The sequence below is a fragment of the Piliocolobus tephrosceles genome, chromosome 5, assembly GCF_002776525.5.
Source record: "Piliocolobus tephrosceles isolate RC106 chromosome 5, ASM277652v3, whole genome shotgun sequence".
Classification (NCBI taxonomy): domain Eukaryota; kingdom Metazoa; phylum Chordata; class Mammalia; order Primates; family Cercopithecidae; genus Piliocolobus; species Piliocolobus tephrosceles.
In genome coordinates this window covers 96,441,476-96,465,962 of record NC_045438.1, presented here as the reverse complement: position 1 = coordinate 96,465,962, position 24,487 = coordinate 96,441,476, and the positions used below count along the sequence as shown (strand labels likewise).

Here is a 24,487-nt window from a genome sequence, read left to right as displayed (position 1 = left end):
TCTCCTGCCTCAGCCTCCCAAGTAGCTGGGACTACAGGCACCTGCCACCTTGCCCGGCTAGATTTTTGTATTTTTTTAGTAGAGACGGGGTTTCACCGTGTTAGCCAGGATGGTCTTGATCTCCTGACCTTGTGATCTGCCCGTCTCGGCCTCCCAAAGTGCTGGGATTACAGGCTTGAGCCACCGCGCCCGGCCACATTATTTTCATAGATACGATAATGTAATTTACTTAATTTTGTGAAAATAGCAATGTCCTCTCCAATTTTGTGGGAAAAAAATGGGACCCCTTTTTTTGTTTTGATTTTTATTTACTTGATTACTAGTGGAATTGAAGACTCTTCTGTGTTTGTTAATTATATTTCATATTTCATTAATTACATTTTGTATCTTTTCCTCAATTATATTTTAGAGTTTTAATGCTTTTTCTCAGTTTCATAGGTCAGTGCAAGTATGTGGGATATAATAAATGTCTTAATGTGAGCATTTTATATTTTCTGCAGATACTTTATGTAAACAATAGCAATCTTGGAGGTAGAAAGGAAAAAAAGGATCTGGAGGAAAATGAAAATGCTATAAATAGACTCAACTGATATTATAAATCTGTCAAGGGCCATCCTTGTTTATGTGGTATTATAAATTAACCCACCCACATTTTTTGAAGGCGAAATCATCCAATAATTTTGGATATATTTAGTAATTTTTAAAGTATTCTCTAGGTACTGTTTGAACATTATTATAAAGTAGTAGTAAACTCTTGCTAAATTAGCTGATCATTACTTAAGAAACATTTTTTTCTTTTTGAGACAAGAGTCTTGCTGTGTTGCGCAGGCTGGAGTGCAGTGGCGTGATTTCGGTTCACTGTAACCTCCGCCTCCTGGGTTCAAGCAATTCTCCTGCCTCAGCCTCCCGAGTAGCTGGGACTACAGGTGTGTACCACCATGCCTGGCTAATTTTTGTATTTTTTTTTGTTAGAGACAGGATTTCACTATGTTGGCCAGGCTGGTCTCGAACTCCTGACCTCAGGTGATCTGCCCACCTCGGCTCCCAAAGGGCTGGGATTACAGGCATGAGCCACCATACCCGGCGTAGAAATAATTTTTCACTGCAATATATTACCTTGTCCACAGTACACCTGTCTAATTGATGTCTAATACTTGTGTGCAAAGATAACATAAAACATTTTTTGAATAGTATTTAATGTACAAACAGTATAGCAAAGATAACGGACATATTGCTTACCATCTTACCTAGTTTTTGCTGTATTTGCATACTGGAGTAGTTTTTTATTTTAAATTGTGGTAAAAAAACAATAAAAACGTAAAATTATCTTAACCATTTTTAAGTTTATAGTTCAGTATTGTTAAGTATATTCACATTGTTGTGCAACAGAAGAAATAAGCTTTTACGTACCTATTATTTTATTTTTTAAAGTCCACTATGATGACGCGGGAACAAATACAGAAAGAATATGATGCACTGGTTAAAAGCTCAGAGCAACTCCTCAGTGCGTTACAGAAAAAAAAACAGCAGGAAGAGGAAGCAGAAAGGCTGAGGCGTATTCAAGAAGAAATGGAAAAGGAAAGAAAAAGACGTGAAGAAGATGAAAAACGTCGAAGAAAGGAGGAGGAGGAAAGGCGGATGTGAGGCATTTATATTATTTTGAATAACAGACTTAAATAGTGAATTATTGGTATTCACAGTGGTTAATGACAGTTCTTTTTTTTGTTTTGTTTTTGAGACAGGGTCTCGCTCTGTCACCCAGGCTGGAGTGCAGTGGCGTGATCTCGGCTTACTGCACTCTGCCTCTCCGGTTCAATTGATTCTCCTGCCTCGCCTCCTGAGTAGCTGGGACTACAGGCACACACCACCACGCCTGGCTAATTTTTGTATTTGTATTAGAGACGGGGTTTCACTGTGTTGGCTAGGCTGGTCTCAAACTCCTGACCTCAGGGGATCCGCCCGCCTCGGCCTCCCAAAGTGCTGGGATTACAGGCGTGAGCAACTGTGCCAAGTTGACAATTCTTAAAACGGTGTTCTTATTTTAATGAACTAATTTTGTAGTAAGTTTGAAAATTGAGAAAATAAGCTCATTTTATAATAATGATAACATAAAATAATTTTAACTATAATCTGAATTTTAGTTAGACTCTTATACCTGAGGATTTTCTTCTTTTTAAAGCTATGATTTGTTTATTGTTTTCTAAGCTAGGTAAATGACATTTCTACTTTTCTGCAGTTTTAAAACTGATAATATTTTGAAAGATTGCCATGATAGGGTCGAGAGAATGGATGAGTTGTTGAGTTGGAGAGGGAGTACAGGGAAGCACCTTTAATCAGGACCTTACAGCCAGGCTTTGTAATCACATTAATCTAGAGATGTTAAAAGTTATAGAATATAATTACATTTGTTTTATTTAAGAATTATTGTCAATAGAGTTAAATTTTATTTTATTCAAAATAAGTTGATATATGTGGCCAGGAGGTTAATTTGCATTCCCAATCTGTTGCCTTTATTATTAAATAATAGTTAAATTGTCTTCTGAAAGATTCCTTATTTTCTGTTAAATTTTTGAAGAGTTTTCTATTTTTTATTAGGAAACTTGAGATGGAAGCAAAGAGAAAACAAGAAGAAGAAGAGAGAAAGAAAAGAGAAGATGATGAAAAACGCATTCAAGTACGTACTTACTGGATTGAATTTCTATTAAAATGAAACCTGCAGGCTGGGCGCTGTGGCTCATGCCTGTAATCCCAGCTCTTTGGGAGGCCGAGGCGGGCGGATCATGAGATCAGGAGATCGAGACCATCCTGGCTAACGCGATGAAACCCCATCTCTACTAAAAATAACAAATTAGCTGGGTGTGGTGACGGGCACCTGTAGTCCCAGCTAATTGGGAGGTTGAGGCAGGAGAATGATGTGAACCCGGGAGGCGGAGCTTGCAGTGAGCCGAGATGGCACCACTGCACTCCAGCCTGGGCAACAGAGTGAGACTCTGTCTCAAAAATAAATAAAATAAAATAAGATAAAATAATAAAAATAAAATAAAATAACCTACAAAGGAAGTGAAAATGAGATCTTGATTTGCTAGATAAGCTGTCACTAGTTTATCCCAGAGACCAAAGGCCAGTTTTTGAAGTGGTTATGGGAATGGACTTTGGAACTAGGGAAATGGGTTCAAATCCAGGATCAGTCACTGACAGAAATTGTAACATTGTACAGATTATAGTGAGTAACTTGGGTCACAGTTTTCTCTTTGTAGAATGTGGATAGATAATAGTTGCAAGCATTTGATAGTTAATACATGTTAAAGCATTTTGAACACTGTGTACCTCAATAAATATTAATAATTGTTATTATACCTAGGGGAGAGTCAAATGAAAATTCACTTAAAATGTTAAGTTTTAAGATATCATACAACTTTGTAGATACTGGTATTAATAAATTAGGATTAAGATTCTCTCTCCACCTTTCGTTTTTAAAAAGTCCCATGTTAAGGATAAATTGCTAATGTATTTGAGTTTCTATTTGTCATGGCTTTCATAATATATCCTAAGCATAACTCACACTTTAAATTCCTGCTGCTCTCTAGGTACTAGTGTTAATGGGATGCCTAAGATACTCATATGATGTTTGGGACACTAATATTTATAGTCATAGAATTGTGGAGCTGTGGTTCTTCTGCCTTCTCTTGGTCTTGGGAAAGAGGCAAAATGGGGATGTGTTTGAAGCATTAATTATAATAGAGAAGAAAATAGAGACTGAAGAGATCTGTGCTTAAGCAATTCCTTAGTAAAGAACTTGTATGGGGGCAGTTATGCCTTCCCTTTTATTTGAAGTAATAAGGGGAGCGATCAAGTAAACAAGTGAAGAACTCTTGGTGAAATGGCTTTCTGCCCTCGTCAGGCTGAAGTGGAGGCACAGCTGGCCCGACAGAAGGAGGAAGAATCCCAGCAGCAAGCGGTTCTGGAGCAGGAGCGCAGGGACCGGGAGCTGGCCCTGAGGATTGCCCAGAGTGAAGCCGAGCTCATCAGTGATGAGGCCCAGGCCGACCTGGCACTGCGGAGGTACTGGGGCCCCTGGGTGGGGTATAGTGCGCTCTCCTTTGCTTTTTCTATCTCTGCCTCTCATTTGCATGCAAAAGGGAATAGGAGAAAATCATATTCTGAAGGCCCTGGTATATTTGAGCTAAAATAATTTTAAAATTACTTGTATCAGCTTTCATACTCAAGTGAATGCAATAATTGGTTTTTCATCAAATTAATAAAGTATTGAAAAATAAGACTAAAATTTCACTAATGAGTACTCTGTTAAGAAAACATATTAACTTTTACCCTGAAATTGTTTAAGAGTGTAGTATATTAGGTAGGCACCTAATTTCTAAATACCTGTCATCAAACACTGGCATAGAAATAAGTGACTGTGTTATATAATACAGTTTAATGTATTTGTAATTGAGATTTTTCTAATGCAAAAAAATTTAGTATGTTAAACATCCTGTTAGTTGAAATGAGAAATGTACTCTGCAGTGCCTCAGCATAAATGAGTTTCCAAGAAGGGAGAGTTCAATTCATTGAAATATTTTGGCTTCTTGGGTTTCTGAATTCTCTGTAAGCACTCCACTCCACTATAGTGAAGTGTGTAGGAATTTGGAAGCTCTTATTAAAATTTGCAGAAAGGTTTAATAGATTCATTTTTTAAAAAAATTAGTATGTAGAAGCATTAATTATTTTGATTATTTATAATAACAAAACTAATTTGTGAAGTTCCTTTGTATGTAGGTATATATATGTTGTGTATATATTGAGAGGCACATAGACACATGTAACCATGCTTTTCAGAACTTAAAAGCAGTTTATGACGAAATATAGAGTACAACCACTAGATGGCGATGTTTCCTTGTGAAAGGATCAAATTGCAATGTAATGGAATATTTAGCAAAAAAACAAAAGACAGGGAAGGAAAGGGGCGTATTGAGTTGCCCTCACGTTTTTTCTATTAGGTTGGTGCGAAAGTAATTGCGGTTTTTGGCATGTGTAAAGCTGCAGTAACTTTTGCATCAACCAAATAGTATGTGATTGTATTGGGGAGCTCTGGGACTGCTTGTATATTAACGTACGTTATACTGTGAATGAACTGAATATGGCTATATGAACAAAAGATGTTATAATAATTAAGCTCTTGGGTTTGAGTCTAATATTTGGGCTTTTTAAGATTTCACTATAATTAAAATATTTTAGCCCAGATAGGGCTTTTATAAATACAGACTCAGCTCAGCTGCTGTTGTATTCCTTTCACCTGTGTTATGTCAGAATGATTGGGAGCCTTTATGTGTAGCTGACTAGCCACCTAGGGCAGGCTCTTAAATGAACCAGACTTTTACAGCTGCTATCCCTGATGTCTGTGAGGAAGTACTGCGGTTGACAGAGTTGATTTTATTATGGCAGAAGTCAATTTCTCAGGGACTTGTTAATGTAGTCATTATTGATACTTATCATCAAGCTTTATGTTTATACACTTGAAATATCAAGCTATATCCAGTGCCATTCCATATACTGTATACAAGATACTGGCTCATATGTGGACCCTTCCCATCTTCAGACAGGTACACTTCTTCCAGGTTGAGTAGTCTCTGAGAAAGAGTGGACCATTTAGGACCTTTGACATAAACAAATTACCTGTAATTTAAATTAAGCAGAATTAGCTAGGTAATGGGACCATATTAAGTAAAGAGGAAGTATTCAAACCATTATGACTTGAAAGGCAGAAGAGCTAGTTTTAGTTCTGTGGTTCAGACCTAGGGATGGTATGAGGAATGCCCTCCAAATCCTTTCTGTCAGCAATCTGGGAAGCTTTCCCTGACCCTCAGGTCCTCATGAGCTCCTTCCCTTCTGGACGTCGTGGTGATTTTATAGTCTGAACTACAAGCATTAGCACTTCATTATGAATGATATTCTGTACAGATATCGCATGTTTGATAGTGTAATCTTACTCCATGGGCTGTAGCTAAATGTTTTTGAATGTTTATTTTACCTTTGTTAGCACCGAGTTTTTTCTATAACAAATTTATGAGTAAGAACCAAGTAAACTCTTCTAAATCTATAGCATGATGTTGTTGGGTTCTATGCTGTGTTAATATATATATATATATTATAGATTGATTCTGCTTCAATAAGCAATTTTAAGTTACTTTTCCAGCTTGGATTCGTATCCAGTAACTTCTAAGTAAGAATTGTTTTTGATGTATGTCATATGTTCTAAAATATAGTTTCAATCAGTTATACATATGATCCTTGATGCAAAGAGATGGTTTCACATTACCTAACATTGTAAAATAATATCCAGATTCTATTAAAAACAAACCTCACAATGTATGAATTTTCTAATCTAGATGTAATATATTGGCTCTTTAATTTTCACTGCATGCCTTATTTTCCAATCATTTTTAATGAATACTTAAAAATATATTAAAATTCTGAGTGATCTCATGCGTTGATTAGAAACAATTGAGTTTTTAAAATCAATGAGTAAAGTAATTGAAACACAAATTTGCACAATCTGGATTTTCACAGTTCACAATTGATTACGATATTAACTAAAATATATTCTTTTCACAGAAATGATGGAACAAGACCCAAAATGACACCGTATGTCACTTACCTTTACCTTTTTAAAAATAGGTTGTAGATACTTTTTGGGAGTAGTTTTCTCATTGGAGTAAATATTAAATTATTTTCTTCTATTGAAAGATAATGAGATAACCTTTTTCATCTTTTTCTTGTCTAGGAAAAATGTTTAATGCTCTTGTTTGGTGATCAATCACAGTAGCTCATGATTGGGTTTCCTTCTTTGTATCATCTGCTTAAACCATAATGTAACATCCATTTTGTTTTGTGTTTTCTTTTTTTTTTTTTTTGAGACAGAGTTTTGCTCTTGTTGCCCAGGCTAGAGTTCAGTGGTGTGATCTTGGCTCACTGCAACCTCTGCCTCTTGGGTTCAAGCGGTTTTCCTGCCTCGGCCTCCCAAGTAGCTGGGACTACAGGCACACACCACCACGCCTGGCTAATTTTGTATTTTTGGTAGAGACGGGGTTTCACCATGTTGGCCGGGATGGTCTCAATCTCTTGACCTCGTGATCCACCCGCCTCGGCCTCCCAAAGTACTGGGATTATAAGCATGAGTCACCGCACCTGGCCTGTTTTATGTATTTTTTTAAACTGCCCCTTACCTTCTTTATAGAAGCAGGTGTGGAGGCATAAATAATAATAAAATATTTGATTTTCAGTATATATGGTAGTTCATTCTGCTACATCTAAAATAATTCATCATCTGAAATTATATATGTAATGCTAACTTCGGTGCTAATGTATCTTTTTCTTATGAAAATCTACCCACAAAGAATCCAGGTAACATTTGGAGTATAAATTTTGTTTATATAAAATATAAAACATATGTTGTATGTATGTTATGTATACTACATATAAGGATTTTGGAACATATATAAAAATCTTTAATAGCTTTAAGGACTCCAACTTAACATTTATGTTGATGGTTCTCACTCTATCAGACTCCAGCCCCAATAACAATTTTTTAATAAATGATGCAACCTATGTAAATAACTTTCCAAACAATATACATAAAGTGGAAATACAAGGATAGTCATTTATAATAAGACATACTTATTTAATATGAAAGTGCTTGTGCATAACTGCAGTAGAAGACATGATAAGTGATCAGATGTTTTTGCTTATGTATAGAATCACCACGAATGCTGTAGCTACAAATACAAATTGATATAGGAATGTTGTGTTGGGCATTCACATGCCATGAAATTGTGAACAGTCCTTCGTGCAGTTCTGAACAGAGCCAAGTACAATATTCTCTCAATTACACAGTATTTGTGTAAGCCCTAGAAAAATTCTGTGAATATTAAAGGCATGCAGAAAATACGTTGTTTACATGTAAAACTTTGTTTACATGTAAAATAGGTGTTTGTATGTGTTTTTCACCTCTGTATGTCTGACGGACATGTTAAAGTTAAATGGGGCATGGAGCAGTTCTTCCTTGGGTAGGACATTTGGCATTCCTTTCCCCTTACATCAGCAGATGACAGGAATACACTCACACATCGTTGTTACCACAATACTGCCCCAAATTTTGAAAATGCCTCTTCAGTGGGTACTCTTGCCCTCCATTACCATAACTGCTTTATAGTTAACCATTTGAGCTTGAATTAAATAAGTCTTGCAGTCAATGTCTAAGGTGAAATTGTATTTGCATATAGTGTGGTAAAATCAGAAGGAAGAAAGCGCCTGGGTGCAGGAACCATTTCTGTCTGGTGAATTTGTTGTAGTGTATTGGTCTAGGTCAGGTGTATCTTGATGTAGGGTCAAGGAGGATAATGCATCAGTAGAGACTGCCATTCATTGTACTGTGAAAGCACACAGCAAAACACCTGTATGATCAACAGACCCAGTGGTAAAGAGATTTGAAAGTCCATGGACTCCCTTAAAACTTAACCATGGGAAAAGAAATGGAGGAAGCTTTAGGAGGAAAAGATGGTAAAAACAGATGCTCTTGAATCCTGAGACCAAAACCTTGAGGTGGAGTGATAATAGAATTAAACATACCTATCAAAATCATGCTGCATTTGAAAGTGAGAAGATTCTGAGAAACTACTAGCTTAAAGAGAGATTGATAAATGTATTGCTCAAAAGATAATTTTTATTAGATTGTATTTGTGTTATATTTTGTTTTTGCTGTCCTTCACTGTCAGCTTTGAAGGATGTCTTGTTCTCTGACTGTGCTTTCTTACACCTCCATCCGTACATAATTGTAGACAGTGTTCATTATGAGAAAAGAGGAATACAGGAGTCTTCTGCTCCTTTAGTCAGGGTCCCAGCTCTTGGCAGGCGTTCAGGAAATTGCGCCTCGAAGCAAATATACCCATCCTCTTTTCTTATGATTTTACTGATTTGGAAGGGTTTGAGGTTACTAGAGTTTGATGAGTAGAATGAATGAGAAAATAATTATGAAGGAAAAGAGCAAAGAGCAGGGAAATAAAGAAGTGTTGATGAACACTAGGAAACTTCATTCCCTTTTAAAGAATTAAACAAATTTTGAGAAAAGTTACACTCTTTTGGGTAACAAAAGCAAAGTAAGTTTTTTGCCTTTGGCAAATGTTTATTCTTGGAAGGTCAGAATGCCTCAGATCTTTCATTAGTCCCTGTTTTGATATTCTTTTTCTTAAGAGCATGCTTCGATTTGGAATTTTAGAGCTTTGAATACATCAGATTCTTTTTTAAACTCTGACACTGTCAAATACATCAGCTTGTGGTTTTCCACCATTGTGCCTTATCTAACTAATATTTACTAAACAACTCTGGTGCAAAAATCCTCACATGGAATCTATATCTTGCCAGGTTTCCTGTATGGATTTAGACCATGTTATTTGTATTCTGTATGTAAAAGAATACCATAAAAGCTTTCCTGAGATTTTACCTGAAAGTTGCTACTGCAAAAATGGAGAGGCATTCAGATAACTTTAACTGGATTTAAACGAAAATATGGCTGTGTGTTATGGCTAGATTTGTTGAAAACTATATCGTAGGCATTACCAAAGTAAAACAGTTATAAACAGTTGTTAACTAATATTGAAAAAATATTTTAATTATACTTTTAGATCTTTTCAATTAATTTATGTAGTATGCCTTTTATGTAACCATATTGTGTTATTTTTCTTGTAGGGAACAAATGGCCAAAGAAATGTCAGAATTTTTGAGTAGGTTAGTGCAGTGTAATTGGGGGAAATGAGTGTTCACCTCAAAATCATATTTTTAAATTACTTTTGATTATTTGGACCAGAACCTGTTACATGGGTAGCCTGCTTTTTCTATGTAAAGTGATATTTATTTCTGTACAAGAAATACCACTTCTCCCTCACACCACCCAACAAAGAAAAAGTTAAAAAGCAGTATTCCTTCAGAGTCATGGGGATACCATTGGCATTTTGAATGGGACAGTTCCCTTGGCAGTGGAACTCTACTTCTTATCTCTGGCCGCCACCAACTTAGTCTCAGTAGGGGATTTCTTCCCCTCATCATGACAAAATGAGTATTTCGCAGCTCTCCCTGGGGTGGTGCTGCCTCTAATTTGTGCCTCGTTGAAGAGGAGGTAGAGGAAGAGCATGGCTCTTGAGGGGCTCTGCACTATGGCACGTGGTTTGAAAACCACTGGTGTAAATTGAGCCCCCAACAGGATCTGGTCTGTTACTTTTATAAATGGATATGATTCACTAACATGTTAATTCTTAATTTTGAAGTTATAAAGATAATTAACAGTATTAATATATTTTTAAAAATCAGTGTGCTACTATTGTATTCTTTACGTGATTGTCTTTATAGCAAGTCTGAATAATCAGCAAATTATCCCTTTACTATTTTAGTAACTCCAGAAATGGAGGTGGGGAAACATTTAAATGTGTTGCATTGATGTACTTCTTTGGATGCTATGTTTTTTAGTAGATGTACTTTTGTTTCAGTTAATAGGAATGAAAAGTTAGTGTTATTAAAACCAAATTTTAAGCAATAATCATTTGAATTTAATGTAATTTTTAAAAGTATCAAAACACATTTTACATATATTCTAATACCTTATATACATTGACAATCTATAACACTGTCTGTATGTCAGTTTACCTCTTCTTTCAAAAGAAAACAACAAGAACAAAACATAATAATTTTCAGCTGTCCTCCTAGAAAAGAGTCCCAGAACAGCTTAAAAATAAAAGGATTTTTTTTTTTTTTTTTTTTTGGTTTATTGATTGGTAGTTTAGGGATGTAGAAAAGACAAAGAATATTTGAATAAATGTAAAAGCATGATTTATTGTTAAGGAAATGAGAGACCTTGCTGATACACAGCTGGCCGTTTTTGAGCAAAGCAATTAAGACCAAAAAGCTACATGGAAAATTGCCACTTATACCGCTTATGAAAAGTATAGATTCTGCAACAAAGCTAACACAGATTTTAATCATAAAAATACAGGAAGGACTAATGGCCACACATTATTCTTTAGCTAGTCTTATATGTAACTAACAATCACTACGTCAAACAATTTTAAGTATGTAGGATGAAGAATACTATTTTTTATTCTCTAGAAAGAAAGCATATGCAGGCCTTTTAAAGAAGCGAGGGCACCTTATTTATTTCATTGTTAAGCTTAATATTGAAAGAATAATTTCCTTTACTTCAGGAAGAAAGTAACATATTCTCAGACATCATTTTTCAATTAAGTATGTGTCTTCACCGCTTGCCAGGATGGCTGTTATCTTTCAAAATGTAAAAGACTGAGGAAATACATGTTTATTTTCAGTTATTATATTTTGATCAACCCTCTTTAAGAGGAAATGTCTTCCAGGTAGTAGATGATAATGGAGAATTTCCTTGTGTGATATATAAGAAGCAATGCTTTTGTTCTTTAATACTTATTTTAATATTTTGTGCCACCTTCTTTTCATGTCTTGAAATGTGATGTATTTAAACTCTTCCTTCGTTACATTGAGCTTAAAGTCTTGCAGCTTATTCTGCGTGTCTGCTATTCGCAAGTGTAATCTTTTGCTGAAAAATAAGTGTATTATTACAGAAAAGAAATTGTTCCCATATTTTCTGATTAATGATCTCAAATTATATGCATAAAAGTCTTAAAGACCAGGTGTGGTGGCTCACGCCTGTAATCCCAGCACTTTGGGAGACTGAGATGGGCGGATCACTTGAGCTCAGGAGTTTGAGACCAGCCTGGGCAACATGGCGAGACCACATCTCTACAAAAAATACAAAAATTAGCCCGGGTTGTTGGGTGCCTGTAGTCCCAGCCATTTAGGTGGCTGAGAGAGTAGAGCAGGCTACTCATGTAACAGGAGAATTGCTTGAGCCCGGTGGTGGAGGTTGCAGTGAGCCAAGATTGTACCACTGCACTCCAGCCTGGGTGACAGAGCCAGACCCTTTCTCAAAAAAACAAAACAAAAAAAACACTAAACAAACAACAAAAAACAAAAAAGCAGGCCTTAAAGCCCTGAGTAGCCCTGTTTTGAAAAAGTTGAATTTATTTCATTTAATTGAGTGCTTTGGATTTTATTTCTTTTCTCTTTCCTCATACAAATGTTCCTACTGAATGGGTCATAATACAACACTTGTGCCCTTTGAAGTCTCTGTTATTTACCTCATGAGCTAAAATCTCTTGAATTTACTAGTTTTCTTATTATGAGGGTATGGATTTTGTCTGCTTATAGAACTTTTCTAAGTGTTCTTATAGCAGTGAAGCCTAGAAAGTAGGAGTTTCCAGATTCCATCCATTCTTTTAGCTGACTTTAATGACTCTCATGTGGTGGGTTGCAGATCTGGCTACTTACGTATATACTCCGTAAACATCCAGAGGCCCAGGGATATTCTGAGCCACTGTGTGTGAATGGAGTTTGGCCGTCTGTAGCTTTCAGCAGTCCCTCCAGGTGGTCGCACTGTGCAGCCTCATGGCTCATAAACAAGACTTTGATATGCTTTTAATGATCTTTCAAGTGTGTTGAGGATTTCTTTTTTTTATTTTGAGGAATACATGTCAGTATATTTTTAAACTTTAAATTTAGTTCATATATACATTAGTAAAAACATTGAAACTGAAGTCTGGGGGAAGTTTGTGGAACTAGAATATTAGAATCAAATGTTTGGACTTAAAATCTAATATGACTATCAAGTGGCATGCTGGAAAATTTTAATTTATTTGACTGTCTTTTAGTATGCCATTCTTAATCTCATCTGTCAAAGAAACAAAAATTATATTTTTCTAGTAGCTGTTTCCGGTTTTCAAACTTATGCATGCTTTCTTGCCTCTTTAGTCAATGTTTTCTTCATGTTTCTGGTTTAAACATGCAAAAATGTATAATAATTACAGAGGTCCTGCTGTACAAGCTACCAAAGCAGCTGCTGGTACCAAGAAATATGATCTTAGTAAATGGAAATATGCAGAACTACGTGATACCATCAATACTTCTTGTGGTAAGTGTTTGGAGAAGATCAGTAATAGAAAATGTTCATAGTGATAGGTGATAAATACATAGATTGGGGTGAGGGGTGTGTGTGTACATATATGTTTGTGTGTGTGTGTGTATATGTATATATAAATATATGTATGTATAAATATATATATATATATATATGTATATATAATACCTATATTATCTGAATCTTTGGTCCATGAATGCAAAGTAACAAATAACAATCCAGTGTTTCTTTTTAAGGCTATTTTTCTTCCCACAGAACAATTAGAGTAAAATACTGTATCTAGAGGATCCCACATAGTTGTGTTATTTAAATCACAGTGTTTGAATTCAGAAAACTATGAGTAGGAACGATGAATTCAGAAAACTATGACTAGAAACAAAAGTATCATAATTGTACATAATTTCTCACTATATTCTTTCCCTCCATTTAGTATATCTGCATAATTACTTGCTTGTAAATCTAGTTTGTATTTTATCACAGTGGCTTTTTACTCTATTGTCAGGACTTGTGGGTTTCGACAAGTTGTTTAACATTTCTGATTCAATTCCTTCATATATAGAAGACCTGTTTAGGTCAGAGTTCTGTGGAGCAAATGATATAAGATATAATGACATAAGGAAATGATCTGTAAATTTGAACAATATTATAAAATGCTTATCTTTATGAATAGCTTACTTTTGATTTTGTATCATTAATTTAAAAATAAAAAAAAAACTCCTTATGCCACAGAATAATTATATTATTATGTTAGATGAATACATTAACATGTCTTTTTTTTTTTTTTTTGCTCTATGTAATCAATAGATATTGAGCTCCTGGCAGCTTGCAGAGAAGAATTTCATAGGAGACTAAAGGTGTACCATGCTTGGAAATCTAAGAACAAGAAGAGAAATACTGAAACAGAGCAACGTGCTCCAAAGTCTGTTACTGATTATGGTAAAAACAGATCTATACTTTTGAATGTTTTAAAATATGTACATATAAATGCATGTATCTGTACTTAAGACATTTGGGTGAAATGTCCCATTAAATTTTCTCCTGCTGTAGAACTGTGAGCCATTGAATCTAATACAGCCTTGATGGCCTTTTATAGCATTATTTTTATGAGTATGTCTTTAAACTCTTTCTTGTTAAGGTATATTGAATTTACTATAATTCAGTTTTCTTGTCTGTATTGAAGAGGGTGTGCATGTATAATTTTCACACATACACACCCCCACACACACATGCACACACTCACAAGATTAAATGTGAAAACGTCAGGATTGCCATGCATCTTTTACTTTACATATGAAATGAATTTTACATATGAAAATGAGTTGCTAAAAAGGATGATGGTTAGTTTTTATTTTTAAATTTTCTATAATTTTTATTTTTTAAATAAATAGAGATGAAGTCTTGCTATTTTGTCCAGGCTGGTCTCAAACTGCTGGGCTCAAGTAGTCCTCCTGCCTTGGCCTCCCAAAGTGCTGAGATTATAGGCATGAGCTACTGCTCCCACCCCTTTTTCTAATTTTTAAAATTGAATGTAGCTCAGTTTTTAGGAATAGTTCCCTGAAATACCCAATATTGTTATGTTTTTTATATGTTGGTATAAGTACTTTTCTGTGCTCCCAGAATAGGGTTATAGCCTGGAAAAAGAAAGGAATTGATTCATGCATTGCCATTTACACTCTTAATTCCTTTGTTTCAAAAAGAATTTTACTGCAAACATTATTTTACAATACTGCGAATATATATTTTACAATACTGCGAAAGTGAGAAATACTACCTTGCTTCTGACTACAGTTTTGCCTAGATCAGGATTAGATTTTTTGACTGGGATCCTGAACATGGATTTTGTTACTTTGTTATGCAAAATGCCAAGGTGTATACTTGAAATTGGAAAGTAGAGTAGGAGAGATATAACCTAGTAAAAGCATGCATGAACTTTAACATTAACTGAGAATACGTGTGATATGTGAGTTGTAATTTCAATCTTTAAGCAATAATTGCACTTACTATGTTTAAGTTGGCACAATTTATTAGCTTAATTCTGGTTAACATCAAGGTGACAACAGATTTAATATTTTGTGGGTTTTTTTTCCCCCCAAGGGGTATATTCCCAACAGTCGATATCATAGTTTAGCAATGCAGGACCCAAGTTGACTTAAAAAATGAGTTCTTGGTTATATTTTGCTTCCTCACTACCTTCCAAGTAAATAAAAGCAATGTTTAAATAAAGTCAATTTAATAGTGGAATTTTAGTGTTTCTAAGTTGTTGCAAAGAATAGATTGAGTGAGGGCAATATTATTATTCATAAGGGTAATATTAGTGCCAGTGATTGCTCAAGAGATGGCAGTCAGAATATAAGACTATGCAAGGGCAGTGGGAGGTCACTTGTAACCAAGAAGTGGCAGGTGGAAGCCACACTAAACACTGTGACACCACTCTCTTCTCCAGTTTCATTTTCTTCCTCTTCGAATTGAACACAACAAAATGATTACATTAGCTGTTCACTGTCTGTGTACTGAGTTCTGACCACAGATTACCTTTGTTTTGCAAAAAATGACAATGGACTGTTCTTTTTAGCTGTAAATGTTATAATTACTACCTTTAGCTTGACAGACTTTCATTATATTGTATTTCAAAATTAATACATCTGAGTGATCACACTTCTTAAAACAAAGAGAGGTTCTTGTAATATTTGGCACATACATTTTAAATTAATATACACATATTTATTGTATTTGTGACTCAGACTTTGATACCTTATTCATCTAGCTTTACCCAAAAAAGATGCAAATAATATGTGGCTCACCTTGCCGGTTCAACTACTGTTTCTGTTTGTACTATATTATTTGGGAAAACAAAAGAGTAGATTAGGAAAATTTCCTAAGGGTTCTATCAAGGTTTATGAACGAATTTAGGAATTTATGTGAACACAACCCCACACATACATATTAAGCCTTCAGAGAACCTGATTATGAGTCGTTTTCAGGATATATTTTATCAGGTGTAACTTCTCTGAAAAGTACTTTTTTTGCTTTTCTCTTTCTCTTTATGTTCTTATATAAAATTCATCCTGACACAGGAGCATAGCTAAAAGCAAAGGTTAAAGAGCACCAAGAAGCTCAGTTGAGAAAATTCTATACTTAGATGATTTCCTAATGTGGCAGCCAAACACCCTTTAAAAGGAAGTGCTGTGTAGTCTAATATTTAGAAGGAACAGTTCATTAATTTGAGAAAAAATGATGACAACTTATGATTAACAAAAATGTAGCTTCGTATTGTTGACTTAAAGAGTAACACGTTGACAGCTAATGGTAAACTCTTAAAATAATACGTAAGCAGCCTCAGACCCTCTTCCTGGTACAGTCCTGGATGAGCATGCTCTCATCTCATTTACTGCAGAGGGAGATTTTTAGAAATAATTTTTTGGGCAGTAGCAAATCACCTAGTAAATATTTACAGTAATTGTTTAAAACAATGATTTTTGAAAGTAGTTTTATTTTGTAGTTTCTAAAATAAAAATGGCATGAGTTTAAGATTTAGACAGTTTAAAGAAAGCAAAACATACTGTTATCAACAAGTTGTAATGTTTTTACTCCTGTAATATATATAATTTTCTGATGAATTTTCATTATTTTCTGTGAAAATTCTAGTAATGTATGAAAGGTACTATAATGTCTCTTAAGTCATTGTTTTTGTTTGGATATATGTTCCAAAAATCACAAATGAAGTGTGATTTTTAAATTTTGGTCCTCTTTATATGTGCTTCAGTCAGAAATTTCCTAAGCCTAATCAGTCAAAATAGCCTTTTAAAAAAATCAGAAAGCAGCACCTGCTTTTAGGTAATTCTGAGAATATTTGGCTTGTGGATAGGATATTTACTTTTCAGTCACCACCTCAATTGATGGGAAGACTTTTATAAATTAGAAAACTGCTCATTTAACAGTTTTGGCATTTTTATCTTTTCTTCAACATAAAATATTTGTTCACAGATTTTGCACCATTTTTGAACAGTTCACGTAAGTCAATGGGTGGTAACTCATGAGCTAACTGGAAGATGGGTTAAAATACTTTACAAAGTACTAACTTCTATCAAACGTTGTTTTGCTACAATTTTAAGTGGAATTGTAGTGTGTTAAAGTTGTTATATCCATACTAAGATATATTTTAATTTGAGATGATGCTTTATTTGGATCACTCCAATATGTATATGTATTACAAAAAATCTAATGAAATTAATGTTTTACCAAATTACTTGCATTAAGAAAATGACTAGCATTTTAAACTGAGAGAGTATACAGTTCTTATTGTAGCAAAACTCTTAACATAGCAGCTGACCTTTTAGAATAAAGACTAACTTTTAGGTGCTGGTTTTTGGTCACTGTATTTTCAAACACTGATGGTGTCTGCATTTCTGTCCAAAGGTATTTTAGTTTTATAGATAATGTGATAGTGTATACAGGTTTAATAATGATACCTCCTTAAATAGAAAGAGGAGATTATTGTTATGTTTATAGCTTCTTATGATACACATTCTTTGATAATTTAAAAGCTTTGAGTCACCTTAGTGTACAGTAAATCTCTTGTAGAATTAGTTGGGCAGTAATGATTTGGATATAATGTCACATTCATTTTCCAGCTGGTTAGACCTGATGTTTTGAAGTGCTACGTATAATTTATAGGGCTGCATTTGAAGATGACACAATTGAATATGAGGGAAAGTTGTTTAGAATATTAGTTTCAAGCTTTTAATGTCTGTATCTTTGTGTTTTTCCAGATAAGTATTCATTTCTAGTCTTCCCCAACAAAATTTCAGTTCTCCCATTAGTAAGAAAAGCTATCAAAGACTTTCTATTTAGTTTATTAATTTTATCCAGTATCTTAACTTACAGGAGACTTACTTCAAATTAAAAAGTCATTCATTAAGTAATGAATGACTATCAGTATCATAGTAAATTTCCCGTAAACTGGACATTAAATTCTAATTCACTACTTAAGATGGAGGGAAGGTTTTAAAATTCTTACTTTTGAATTAGTACATTTTCCATAATGTAGGGCGTCTTAAAAACTTAAAGTAGAAACACTGAACTGTAAGTAGCTCTGGGAAAACAGGAGCGAAAGAATAGATAAGCAGATGTCTGTTAATATGTGATGCAACTTTTAAAGGTACTAACAAAACCGGGCCTCTCGTTCCTTCATAGGCATATTTAGCTTTGCTAACTGCTTTTTGCTTTCTCTGGTTTGCAAAGAAATAAATTCAACTGCTATAAAGCTTTTGCTATTTCTTGGTATAAAAAGTAGAATGAGAGTATTTTCATCCTTTCAGTATTTGCAAATTTTTACAAAAGCCATGTGGCTGTTCTCGACTTTATCTCATATGTATATTTTACAGTATTTCTTTGACACACTTAGATTTTCATAGTGAGACTCTTAATTGAGCTGCTGTAAATGGTTGGGCCACTTTTGAAGTTCTGTGAGTATAAAACATATTAAACAGGCTAACCAAACTTATACTGCTAAAGATGTAAAGTCATTGCCCCAGGGAAATCTTTACATTTGCAGATAAAATAAAAACCTAATTGTTAAGTAATGAAAATTGAGCTAGGAATGAAATATTAATATGAATGAAATGCCCAATACTAGTAGAAAAGCAAGGATTTTTCTTTTCTATTGACAAGGAGAATCAAATGTTACATACTTTGCGCTTACTTCATTGGATTTTATTCCAAAAGAAATCTGATTTCAGAGTAAGTAAGTATCTTTAAGGGAAAGTTTATGCTTACTGTTATAAGGTGATTTTTTTTGTGTCATATGGTTGTCTAAATATTGTTAATATCTGTGTTATTTGGTCATTTTAAATCCTAAAATTTGTTGGCAAAAGAAAAAAAATTTATATGACTTCTACTTTTTGTGGAAATAGTGATTAAATTGACAAATGTCTACATCCTTCAGATTTTTGAAATTACTGTTTATTTTGTTCTATCATAAATAGTCTAATAAAAGTTACTTGACAAATTTGAACTCTTTGAAGGAAGAATATAAATTTAGTAAATAATAGTTTGTTTTCCTGCTATGTGAGTTTGTTTTAGGTTACTGTTACAGTGATTTGTGGGAATCTGACGGGTTTGTTGCTGGTGGTGGTGGTGGGGTGTGTGTGTGTGTGTGTGTTTGCAATGCTAAGAAACTTCTTAAGGGAAAGACAATTCTAAGAAGTAACACTCTGAATTTTATTAATTTGTAGGCAATAAATATTTGCATTTTGTTTTGAATTTACTATTAGGGACCTTTCTACTTTTTAAAAAATTATTGGGGGTATATTTTAGGATTAAAGGCTCTTTTCTTTTCCCTTGAGCTGCTGGTATAACTTTCCTTGTTCTGTGTAATAGCTCAGCAGAACCCAGCAGCTCAGATACCTGCCAGGCAGCAGGAGATTGAAATGAACCGACAGCAACGCTTCTTCCGCATCCCATTCATCCGCCCTGCTGACCAGTACAAAGACCCTCAGAATAAGAAAAAAGGCTGGTGGTATGCCCATTTTGATGGACCATGGATTGCCCGGCAAATGGAACTCCATCCTGACAAGCCACCCATCCTACTTGTGGCTGGTGTGTATGATTCACATGAAAAACAAATTATTAAACAAAAAAGATCATAAACTCTCTGACTGGAACATTCTAATGTATAATATAATAATTTATTAAATTTCAGGGTTGAGGGCTGGAGTCTTGTGGTTAAGTCATATTTCCAGTTCATTGAGGATTAACTCATTTATAAATGTGAAATTGCTTGGATTAAATTATGTTCTTAGCACATAGAAACTTGTCTGTATCCTAAAAACCTTTCCATTTGTGTTTCATCATATCCATTGATTTGTAATGGCTTGAGGAAATGTAGCATTTTTATTAACTCTGATAATTTGTTTGATCAATAGCAGTGTTTATTAAAATTGAAAGGGTCCTTGATGGGGGACAAATTGTAGTTGTTTCTGGTGATTTTGTTAAGCAGATTTCCATCTTAGAGAAAAATAAAGTCATAGGAAGGTTTCAAATCTCTGAGAATTAATAGGTATTTCAGGAATAAAATAGGTAAGAAATGGTCCTGAAGAGAGAGATGGTAATTTTCTGATATCTCACGGATACAGGTAAGGACGACATGGAGATGTGTGAGCTGAATCTTGAGGAGACTGGCCTGACTCGGAAGCGTGGTGCTGAGATCTTGCCAAGACAGTTTGAAGAAATCTGGGAACGCTGTGGAGGCATCCAGTACCTTCAGAATGCGATTGAGAGCAGACAGGCTCGGCCCACCTATGCAACTGCCATGCTTCAGAATCTGTTAAAGTAGATGTTGCACACCAGCCTTACAGCTGGGAACATTTGCCATGGTACTTAGGTAGGGTGTATGCCCCCAGATTTAACCATTCCATAATCATGTTAGAGTTACTTCTATAAAGTGAACAGATTTTATTAATCATGGCTTTTGGTGAATTTGTTTAAGGTTAATTATGGTAGCAAATTTTGGATCTAAAAATGATTTTTCTGTATCCCACTGTAACTCCTAAAACTCTCATTATTCTCTAACTCTTACACTTGGGCACATTCTCATGTTTCTCATCCTTTGCCAGAAGACTACCTTACATCCATCATCATTGTTCTCTAGGAAAAGAGAACTTTTTTCAATATTCAAAATACTTTTTAAGGATGGCACAGTACCATATAACTGGAGTAATAAAACATGAGCTTACAGTCTTACAATAACTAAGCCACTTAAAATGATCCAGGCACTAATGTTTTGGTCTGAAAAACTGTGTACTTTCTTTATGGACATTTTCAGAAATTTTTGGAAATTTCCATTAAAGGTGGAAAATCTATTATTTTCCTCCTTTGCAGTGTCTTAGTTTGAGTGAAACACTTCTAAGTTCTACAATTCTAGAAAGAGCCTTAATGTATTTGATGTATTCTGTGATAAGAGGTACTAAATAGTATCCAGCACAGATTTGCTTTTCTTTGCTAGCAAAATGTGTGTTGCTGTCAGAATATTCTTTTTATATTCCATGGAAAAATAAAGGAAATTCAGATTGTTTGAATGCCTAAAAGTTTTGAGATAAGTTTTGTTTCACTTAGGAAAGGAAATAGATTTTAGGTGGCATAGTGGCTTAACTGGACTGAATTCAAATATTCTTTCAACTTCATCTCAATAGCGATTTTTGTATAAGAATCTTGTCCAAGTTGTTCATTGATTTAGCAAGTGTTCTGCTTCCTACATCTTTCTTTTTAAGAAATTCCTAGTGTCTTTTTTGGCCTTTGAGGTTTCGGTAACTGTAGTCCTGTTTCATAAGCTTTGTAATTCAGAAGTCCTTGTACTTAGTAAGTGCTTGTTTTACATAACTGATAATTTTAAAATGTTTTCTTTGTGTGCTGTTAGTATTGATTCAAATGTCAGCAGCTTTAAGCCTAATATTTATGACTTTCATATTAGGAATTTAAAGACAAAAATACATAAAGGAGTTATGCTGACATAATTCTAAGGAGTTTTGTTGTATTTTAGAATAAAATTATAAAGTAAAATTATTCTCTGTACTGCTTTTTTTCTCCAGTTTTTACAGACCCTAACCTTTGAAATGAAATTCCAGTGATTTCTTTTTTCCCTAGAAAGATTACCTCAGTTAGGGAAGTATTTCCCAGCTGACTAGTGTTTGTGAGCCACAGACACTGTCTTCAGAATTGATTCTCTCATAATGTCTTAGTATAGAAATGTTTATTTATTATGATACATGCAAATGATTGTCTTGAGTTAAATGGTCATGTCTGTGCTATTAATTGAGAATGCAAATGTGATTATCTTTTGAAGCCTGTATTACTGCATAGATTCACCCACCCTTGGGTCATTTAGTCCCTGTGATTGGTGACAGAAGGTGTAGCTACTGAAATAAATGACCTATTCTCTCTCTTCCATCTCTCGCCTTTAATTGGTGTTTTTATGTGTGTAGGATATAAGCTTTGTTCCTAACCAGTAGTGAGTAAAGTTCTTGAACAAAATTTAGTAAGCCAAATTGGTTTTTAATGACGTGTCTCTTTAGTACGTTTTTCAGAAATAGTTTTGTGTATCTTTTAGATACATTAATAGGCACTAGATGGAAAATTAAAGAGTTAAACTTATTCAAATGAGAGAATCTAATGGTTTAAGAAATTTTTAAGAAACGTATCACAGCAAAGCATTGTTATAAGTGCTTAGTTTTTGACTCTAATAGTTAATACAATTATAGTTAATTTTAAGCCATAATGTTTCTAATCATGTCACACAGTTGTCCTAGAACTTACCTATTTAAATCCTGAGTTAATTTTGGCCAGCAGGGCAACTGCCCTAATATAGATAGACTTACAGTAACCTACATACACTAGATGCACATGCGCAGAGACGCCCCTTTGCTGGAGAAACTTAGGACCCTGTCAGCCTTTTAAAGGAAATAGCAGGAATGGTGTCCTCAATGGTGTTCATGCAGCTGCTTTACCATGTTCACAGTCAAGCCCATGCGTGCTAGGTTAAAACTGTGGAAGTCAAAAGTAAATTCACTTATATTTTAATCAGTCATTTTAACTGAGATTTAAAATTAGAAGTTTAAACCACTGTATATAAAGAACTAATCTTTTCTTAATACCAGTTCCTTCCATAGCATATGCTTTGCAAAGGCAGCATGCATAAAATATTTAAAATGAGAGGACAGAATGTTTTCACATTTGATTCAATTATAATGTAATTCCTAATTCTGGTAACACAGTTGAGATACGCATTATGGGTTATGGGAACTCATTGGGAAAAGGAAGTTACTCTAATTCGCGTACGTTAAGAGAATACTGAGTTTTCTTAGTTGTAAAGTTGGGGAGATGGCACCTTCTCAGAGAAAGGTGAAAATATGAGGAAGAAACAAAATAGTGCATGTAGGAGCACAGGGCCACACAAAGGCAGTCTATTGTTACGCTCATTCTGCTTCTGTAATGACTTTTCATAGGTCATTCTTGTGAACCATTTTGTTTTGCAAGCAACCGAGGAAAGATCATCTTAAGTGGAAAGTGAGTGGTGGTTGTGAACACTTAGAGAATAGCAATCCACAGGCAAGAATAATGGTATTGTTTGTAGAGCTTTATTAATTGGATATTTTTTAAAAGACATTTGTATTCACAGGTTATTACTGTAGTTCTCAGGGTATCCAAACATGAAGATTTTTTTTTTTTTTTTTACCTGAAGTAGCTTAAGAGTACTTGGATCAGTAGAATAAATATTTATTGAGTCAGTCAGCCAGCCAATTAATATCATGTTATTGATAGACCTGCCTCCTTTTATGGAAGAGGTAACAGATCCAGAGCGGTCAAGTAATTTAGTTCTAGATTGAAAAATATATCAAAGCCTTTGCTCCAATCATATGTTAATAAAAAGAACCAAAACAAACACTTTTTAGTAGCTCCTGTGGACTTACAAAGGGTTGCCTCTCTGTCATTCCACAAATTGAGAAGGTGTGACAGGTCTTCCCTATTTATCATTACCAATAATAACAAGTATTGAGAGTTTTAAAATTTCTCCCAGAAGATAAACTAACAAGGACGGAACGACAGAGGATACCTAAACATGAGAATAAGGACACGTTGGAGTGGGGGGAACAGTTGTAACAGTAAGGAAAGAAAAGAGCAGCAGTGGAAGAGACTGGTTGTGTGCCCCTAAAGATTCTGCACCCCCAGTTTGGAACCACTGATATATTTTAGGACATAGAGCACTCGTAGATCTCTACTAAGTTTTAGAATGAATAATGTGTAATTTATAGGATCAGAACCTATGGTTATTAAAACTTGGATCAAGATATGCTCAGTGTATACATTCTTAGCATATAGGAATGGCACTGCCACACTGGAGAAGGTCAGCAGTAAATAGGCATTCCGTACATAAGCCTCATGGAAGGGTAAGATGGAGAGACTGGCGGAGGTAGCGCCTGCTCTGCTGGGACCGCATCTTTGAGTGCGCTTTAGTTCAATTCAAATCAGTGTATTCTTTCCCCATTGCTAACCTAATATATGAAACAAGCTTAGCTGTCTCAGAAGTTTTTCAAGAGATAATCAGGAAAAATTAATGCACATTCAAAAGGAGAATCTTCAATACTAATTTGTTTTTTTAAAAATAGATTTAGGGCCGGGCGTGGTGGCTCACACCTGTAATTCCAGCACTTTCGGAGGCTGAGGCGGGTGGATCACGAGGTCAGGACTTCGAGACCAGCCTGTTTCACCCCGTCTCTACTAAAAATACAAAACATTAGCCAGGTGTGGTAGTGGGTACTTGTAATCCCAACTACTCTGGAGACTGAGGCAGGAGAAGCACTTGAACGCGGGCGGCAGATGTTGCAGTGAGCCAAGATGGCGCCATTGCACTCCAGCCTGGGTGACAAGAGCGAAAGTACATCTCAA

The 24,487-nt window shown here is 34.8% G+C and overlaps 1 protein-coding gene across 2 annotated transcripts in view; it reads left to right on the top strand.

The window, feature by feature from the left end:
- Positions 1 to 21,605, top strand: part of MYO6 (myosin VI) — a 164,148-nt gene extending 142,543 nt beyond the window's left edge. The window contains exons 26-34 of one of the 2 annotated variants that reach the window (XM_023219277.1): positions 1,432 to 1,640; positions 2,596 to 2,674; positions 3,902 to 4,062; positions 6,613 to 6,642; positions 9,742 to 9,780; positions 12,939 to 13,042; positions 13,853 to 13,984; positions 19,427 to 19,645; positions 20,182 to 21,605. In XM_023219277.1, coding sequence (XP_023075045.1) covers positions 1,432 to 1,640; positions 2,596 to 2,674; positions 3,902 to 4,062; positions 6,613 to 6,642; positions 9,742 to 9,780; positions 12,939 to 13,042; positions 13,853 to 13,984; positions 19,427 to 19,645; positions 20,182 to 20,381 — 1,173 coding nt within the window. In that variant the 3' untranslated portion in view covers positions 20,382 to 21,605. The remainder of the gene's footprint in view (positions 1 to 1,431; positions 1,641 to 2,595; positions 2,675 to 3,901; positions 4,063 to 6,612; positions 6,643 to 9,741; positions 9,781 to 12,938; positions 13,043 to 13,852; positions 13,985 to 19,426; positions 19,646 to 20,181) is intronic. The other variant, XM_031935621.1, reaches the window with a different exon arrangement.
- Positions 21,606 to 24,487: the final 2,882 nt, after the last annotated feature.